The 6,749-nt window shown below is 37.0% G+C and overlaps 1 protein-coding gene across 1 annotated transcript in view; it reads right to left on the bottom strand.

Annotated features, from left to right (window-relative positions):
* The window catches only part of COL12A1 (collagen, type XII, alpha 1), a 61,860-nt gene that overhangs the window by 31,413 nt on the left and 23,698 nt on the right, over positions 1 to 6,749 (bottom strand). The window contains exons 25-30 of the mRNA XM_010140155.1: positions 5,908 to 6,024; positions 5,324 to 5,470; positions 4,780 to 4,854; positions 4,100 to 4,239; positions 1,945 to 2,068; positions 1,610 to 1,753 (exon numbers count right to left, since the gene is read on the bottom strand). Of these exons, the coding sequence (XP_010138457.1) occupies positions 1,610 to 1,753; positions 1,945 to 2,068; positions 4,100 to 4,239; positions 4,780 to 4,854; positions 5,324 to 5,470; positions 5,908 to 6,024 (747 nt within the window). The remainder of the gene's footprint in view (positions 1 to 1,609; positions 1,754 to 1,944; positions 2,069 to 4,099; positions 4,240 to 4,779; positions 4,855 to 5,323; positions 5,471 to 5,907; positions 6,025 to 6,749) is intronic.

Below are 6,749 nucleotides of genomic sequence, written 5' to 3'. Positions count from 1 at the left end.
GGTGGGTAAAGCCCTCCCCAAATCTTCACCCGCGAAGCCAAGCCATGATGATGATGATGAAGCCAAATGAGAAGAACCCTACAATTTAATCATATTTGAGTCACTACAATTTAATCATATCACCACGTGTAACTGCACAATCTCCTTCTTTGTCAGGGTGATTTTCCTCTTCAAATCCTTAAATCAGCATCTCCTTGCCTTCTATGTCGAGTTTTTGTTTCCTGCTATCTTCTAGTCTGTACAGAATTCTGTCTCTGACTCATTTCTTCCTTTCCCTTCTCCCACCTAAGCCTCCATATGATAATTTGACCTCTCTTTGCCATACCAGAAAACAAGGAAGAAAAAAATCACTGCACAGTTCAGCGCTATATAGAAAAAAATGTCCCACAAAATTTCATTGACAAGAATCTGCAGACATTGGAAATGCTAGTTGGAGGCTGAAAGCAGAATTCACATTCATTGCAAACGATAAAGCTAATTTAATTTACTTTTTTTTTTTAGAAATAAGATCATTATTCCTCTGTAGCCAACTCTGGTGAAGCTTTGACTGAAGTACACTGTCCAGCTTCAAGCAAGAAACCAAAGCAAGTAGACAGGAGAGGAAAAATGATAAGAGGTTCAGAAAACATGATCAAGAGGAGGCTGAAGGAAATGGGTTTGTTTAGTCTAGAAAAGAGAAGACAGAAAGAGGAAGTGACAACAGGCTTCAAATATGAAGGTCCCTTACAATGGACAGTGATCAGCTGCTTTCCTGGTTAGCTAGGTAAATGAAAAGACAACAGGTTTCATCAACATGAAGAAACACTCAGGTGAAACGTGAGGCAAAGCTTTCCAACTGTTACGGTAGTCAAGCACTGAAGCAGATTATACAGGGAGACTGTAAAGATTTTTATGAACAGAGTAGCCAAACATCTTTAGAAACCATCCAAAAAGAGCTGATTCCTTCAGAACACAGGGGCAGAGATGAACACTTGAGGTTTACATGCCATCGATTTTTGTAAGGAAGTACATCTCTTTACTCAGGGAACAGGACTCCAGGTAGCTCATGTACTGAAATGCAAAACTGCAGGGGACAGGAATAGATTATTAGATTCACATAAGCTGCATTGCACAAATCTGAAGAGGAAAAGCAATGCTTCTCAGCTCAAAAGGCAATGAAGGAGTCAGTTCAGATCCAGCTGCACCAAAAGCAGTTACTTTAACTGGAGATCCATTGGTTTATACTGTGTAAAATGTAAGACTCAAAATCCAAGCCCATTACATCACAAGCAGCAGAAAAAGTACACTTCCACAATGATCCCTGCAGTCCACACAACAAGGAGAGAAATACACAACCAAAAGTCACATCTATGAAACAACATGCGTGAGGAATTACTTGAAAGCCTTGGGAAGCCACATCCTTCCCTGGAGACATGGCTAGAGAAAGAAAAAGTAAGTCTGGCCCAGAGTCTGAATTCTATAAATAGTTTTAAGTTTTTTCGCAAATACTCAGAATACATTTCTGAGTCCCTAAATGATTAAAGGATTCCCAGATACTTGAAGCACCACTTATAGTTGTATTGTTTAACACTTAGGGAAATGAATCAGTGAGGTACTGTGAATTGCTTACCAGAGTGCTGTATGACCGTTGCTGCTTTCCTCACCTCATCCTGAGACCGACCATCAGTGACAACAACAAGTACCTTGGGAACACCTCGTCTCATGCCGCTCTCCCAAGTCAAAACCTTTTCTTTGATAAATGTTAGGGCTTTGCCTGCCAGGTGCACAATGAACAAGGAGTCAGCCATATTATCAACAAGATATTTTACTTTGAAAGGGCAACAGTCACACAGCTAAAACAGAAGAACATAAAAACCTAATTCTTTAGCCATAGACTATTAGGATAATGAGGTAGTTTATGAAAATATTTTATCTGAAAGAAATACAATTACTGCTCAGAATTACCTGTCCTTGTGTTTCCTCCTCTGTACTGAATATTTTGAAGAGCTCCCAAGGCCTGGGCCTTGTCATCAAACGTATTCAGTTTAAATTCAGATTTTGCCTCATCACTGTACTGCACAAATGAAACCTGTAATGGAATGTATCACAGTGTTCAGTCTCATACTTACACGTTCAGGCCAACTCTCTCCTTTGAAACGTGTATTATGGTACATTAGTAAGCAGTAAATAATTGAAAAAACTTTTTCATGAATGTATGATTATGTGCACATATACATATTCACATACACAGATAACATCCGAGCAATGTGCACACATTTTTTCTTTCTCATTCATTTCTGAAATGTGATGTGACCTTAAATATGTATGATTAGATTTTTGCTATTACTATGATGCATTATATAGAATGACTATTCTCTGCTTCTGAGCAGATGTACAGTATCTACAAAACCTCTTCCAGTTTTCTTTAGGAAACACAAAAAGAATTTGGCAATAGAATGCCAATTAAGTTGGATATATACAAAATTCTGTACTCTCTTGCCTTAAATACTGGAGTACAATAACTGAACATTTATTCTGAAATCATCTTTAAATAATATATCTATTTCTTTTTGCTCCTTTTAATATTCTGTGATACTATAGTATATTATGCAATATTATAGTATACTAATTTGATGCTGAATAGACATCTCTCTGTATGTATATACTAAAGTAAACTCCCTTTTTTAAATTATTAATATCCAGTTAAAAAACTGAGATTGTTGCAACTATCTCAAGAGGTATGTGACTTAAAAATTTTACTAAACATCAGCATTTACATCTCTCTCACCGATATTAGGCCTTCTCTATCTCTAGACTGGGATCCAAATATATTTGCAGGAAAAAAAAAATACTACAAAACAAAGAAACAAATGGAAAGGAAAACTACCCTGTAGAGATTAGAGCTAAGAAAGACAAAGAATGTCTCAGACAAAGCAAAGTATGAGGGGTATCTTTTCCTTAAAAATGTCTAGAGAGTTAAAAGGAATCAAAAACCTAAAAACGTGCCCAGATGAAGTAAGGCAGTTGCTGAGCAATGTTAACAGTTTCCATAGTTACTGGAGAAAATTACTCCTACAATCTCTTAACAAAACCAAACAAACAAAACAAACAAACAAACAAACCAACAAACCAACCAGAAAAACCCAACATTCTCAGCCTTCTAACCAAGGAAAATGCACTGCATCTGCAGGTCATTGCAATTGACTTCAGAAATACCTTGCAAAAAAACATTCTCACATCTCTTGTCATTCACTTCATCTAGTGAAGAAAAAATGGTTATGGGAACCTAAGCAGTTAACTCATCCAGCTTCCCATAAGCAGATGAAAGCCAATAATAACACAAGGCTTACTTAAGAAGCCTGACAGGAAATGTCTTTGACATAACTACGATCAGCCCAGAAATTCTGAAGGTCTATTCCTCATTAGCTGTTACTGTTTATTCTTTAAAGATGCATTAATTAAGAGGACTAACTTTTCATCTTTTCATACTTTGACTACGGGAACTGTGGAGTGGACTCATTTTATCTGTTTTTAGGGTAGACTGAACTCTGCAACTGCCTCTCTCAGAGGGCTTCTGCCTACTTACTACAGTGGGATTCCAGGCAGCTCAATAGGACAAGGCTAACAGCAAGCCAGCTGGACTCTGTATGCATAGGACTCCTTTCTTGCACTGAGAAATTAAAATGTAAACCTCACTCAATAGTCTGACTGTCCCTAAAAGAGATTTCTGATATGACACATACAAAACCTAGCATATAACATTTAGGCTGTGTGCAAGTTGTTGATACCCTATAAAAAGAAACAAAAATAACATTAACCATACATTGGCTATACATCACCCCAGTTTTTCCTCCTGGAGGATGCCCACACACTACAACTTTCGTATTTCAAAATAATAACCTCTCAGGACAGACTGGATTATCTTTGTATTTACAAAATGGCCAATATATTTCATAAATAATTACACAGGTACAAATGTACATACGCGTTGTGCAACAATCTAATAAAAAAAAAAAGTGACAGCATTCTGAAAGAAAGGAAAAATCAGATGTAATTTTAGTAACTCAGCCTCATCTTCAGTTTCCCTCCAGAATGTAACCAGTGGAAATAACAAACCTACCTGGATTCCAGCAGGATTAATCAAGTCAAAGGCTCCTACTGTATTGAAAACAAATTTCACTACTTTGTTGAAGTTATCATCACCAATACTCCAGGAAGCATCAGTCAAGAATACTATGTCTGCTTTAGCACCTCTGCATACTGAAAGACCAAGAAAAGGAACACTTAAAATGCATCAATCCTATCTCTGCAAAATAAAAAGCATTGTTTCAAAATTTTAAAATTCAAGAATGACAAATACTCAGCTACTATGCAGGCATATGGCTAATACTTACACAAATTTTTTTTTTTTTAAATTTTCAAAGAAAAGTTCAAGAAATGAAGAGAAGCTCAAGAATCAAATGTAAATGTTATAAATTACCGGGTTTTTTTCCTGTGCAGTTACCATATAACATAATTGACTGCTGAGGGCAGACAGACTCACAGATTTGCTGAAGAGCTATAGAATATAATGATCTTTTCCCCCAAATGTATGCACCTTGCTGTCCTAAACCAGGAAATGTTCAAGTCTAATAAAGCTCAAGAGAAAATGGATGGCAATAGGAAACTGATCTCAAACTTCATTTCCCTAAAATTCTGTGCTAGTTTTAAATCTATTTAAATCTATGAGAAGAAGAATTAAACTCTGAAGCAGTGCAACAACTACACGACAATGCTGAATAATTCTATAAATAAACATACCATCCCGAGCTGGAGGAATCGTGGGAGGTGGAGGAGGTGTAGGCGGTAGAGTTGGTGCCTCTGTAGGTTTGAGGACTGAAATGAAATAATAATTTTTTTACTCCATATGAATTATTTCATTCAAGGAGAAACTCTAGATCATGTATTATATTACCACACAGAAAGACTCTAATCTTTTCTCAGAAAACTAAACAATGTATAATTGTCAAGGAAAAATTTCTTGTGTTGTAAGAGTAATGATATTATAGCTATTGTGAAAACATAGGTACATGATTTGATTATAACAGGAACACTTTTACATGAGCTGAGTAACACTGCACTCTGATAATGCATCTGTTTTTCATCCAAGTGTTAGGAAACAGTTCGTTTAAAGAAAAGCATAAGAATTTCTCTTTCCCCTCCCAAACTCCAGTCGACATTACACTGAGAGAAAGAGGAAAGATCAGTTGAAACAGGCATTGGAAACCATTTAGGAGTAAGACAAGTTCTACATCTGAAAGAAGACAAGTACTATCATCAAAATATACGGGTCACTATTCCCTACCTGTATGCTCCCTCATAGAGACTGGAGGTCCCTCAAGGTTAGGGGTCTGAACAAAGACAGTAACATTGTATTCTGTGTCTGGTGAGAGGCCAGTAAAACAATGGCTCGTTTCTGATCCACGAACTGTGATTTCCTGTCCTCTGGAACCTGACAAAAAAAGGACAATGGAAAGAGAGAACCCACTATTTCCCTTTGAATGTGTGTACAAGTAAGTGTAGAAATTAGAGACCTCTTGAGAGGAAGTTGGAAAGACTGGGTCAGCAGTCTTATTTGTGTCCCATAAGTGCTTTCTAGGCCAAGATTATGTGGTGATTATGCACCCTCGAGCATGCTGGAGAGTAACATTGCAACGTACATGTGAAACCCAGGTAACTGAGATTCCCACCAAGGAAAGTTAACAATAAGCAGCACTCCCTCTTTGCATCTTTGTCACCACTCTGAAAAACCAGCTTATGTTGAGAGCTTTAGAGCTCAACCAGATGTATCACAGCTTCTGGTTAGCGCTTGCTGCCATCCCAAGTGGTGCTGTCACTGAAGTAGGACAATTATGTTTCCAGAAAGTGCGAAAAATAAAATGCACTTACCATCAGATGGGTTTAGCTTCAGTCTGTAGGAAGTTGCTGACCGATGAGGTGACCATCGGATACAGAAAGTATTCCAACCCACTTTGTAACTTGTTAGGTCAGTGACATTCAAATATACTACGAATAGAAAAAAAGATAAATTGTTCTCTGGAAAATAGTATGCAATGGATAAAGCACATCAAAATGAAAATTACATTAGCAGTGCCAGTCCAGAACTTGATTTTTTAAAATACTCACAGAAGAAAAAAGCAGTTCTAGCCAAATCTCTTCATTTTCTGTTAGGCCCTAAAGATCCCAGCCTAGCTATTTACAAAGGCCCAAAGTCTGATACCATTCCTGTATAGGGTAACAGTCCATTTTTAGAATTTTCACATGAAATATGTTGAGTTCTGCATAAAATAAGAAACTTCCAAAAATTGGAATGTGACTCATATATGGCAGTATGAAAAGGATGTACTGAGTCAGTAAAACTCAGGATGCTTTATTCATCTTAACTGAAGAAATTTTTAGAAGTTTCTTAGCTGCAGCCATCAGCCAAATCATCTTCTTCTGAAAAGCTGAAGTTTCAATCACTGGACATCCTTGTGAGACAAAAGCAGAGTAGCAAAAAGCCTAGACCTGCTTAGCGTGGTTAGATTCCATAGTACCGTGGAGACAATTAAAGGCTGACTCCAACTATGGCTCAATAAAATTTTAGGAAGCAGATTAGAAAATTTTATATCATCAAATACATTACTGTATTTTCATTACTGTTCCCAAGCTTAGTGTTTTTAATATCTATATCATGGACAGCTGGTAAGTATTTTCCATGACTGGATATTTAGACTTTCTAACAATGAACC

Source organism: Buceros rhinoceros, unplaced genomic scaffold (genome assembly GCF_000710305.1).
Source record: "Buceros rhinoceros silvestris isolate BGI_N320 unplaced genomic scaffold, ASM71030v1 scaffold7747, whole genome shotgun sequence".
Classification (NCBI taxonomy): Eukaryota; Metazoa; Chordata; class Aves; order Bucerotiformes; family Bucerotidae; genus Buceros; species Buceros rhinoceros.
Note: the sequence above shows the minus strand (reverse complement) of the source record. Positions and strands in the feature narration are given on the sequence as shown.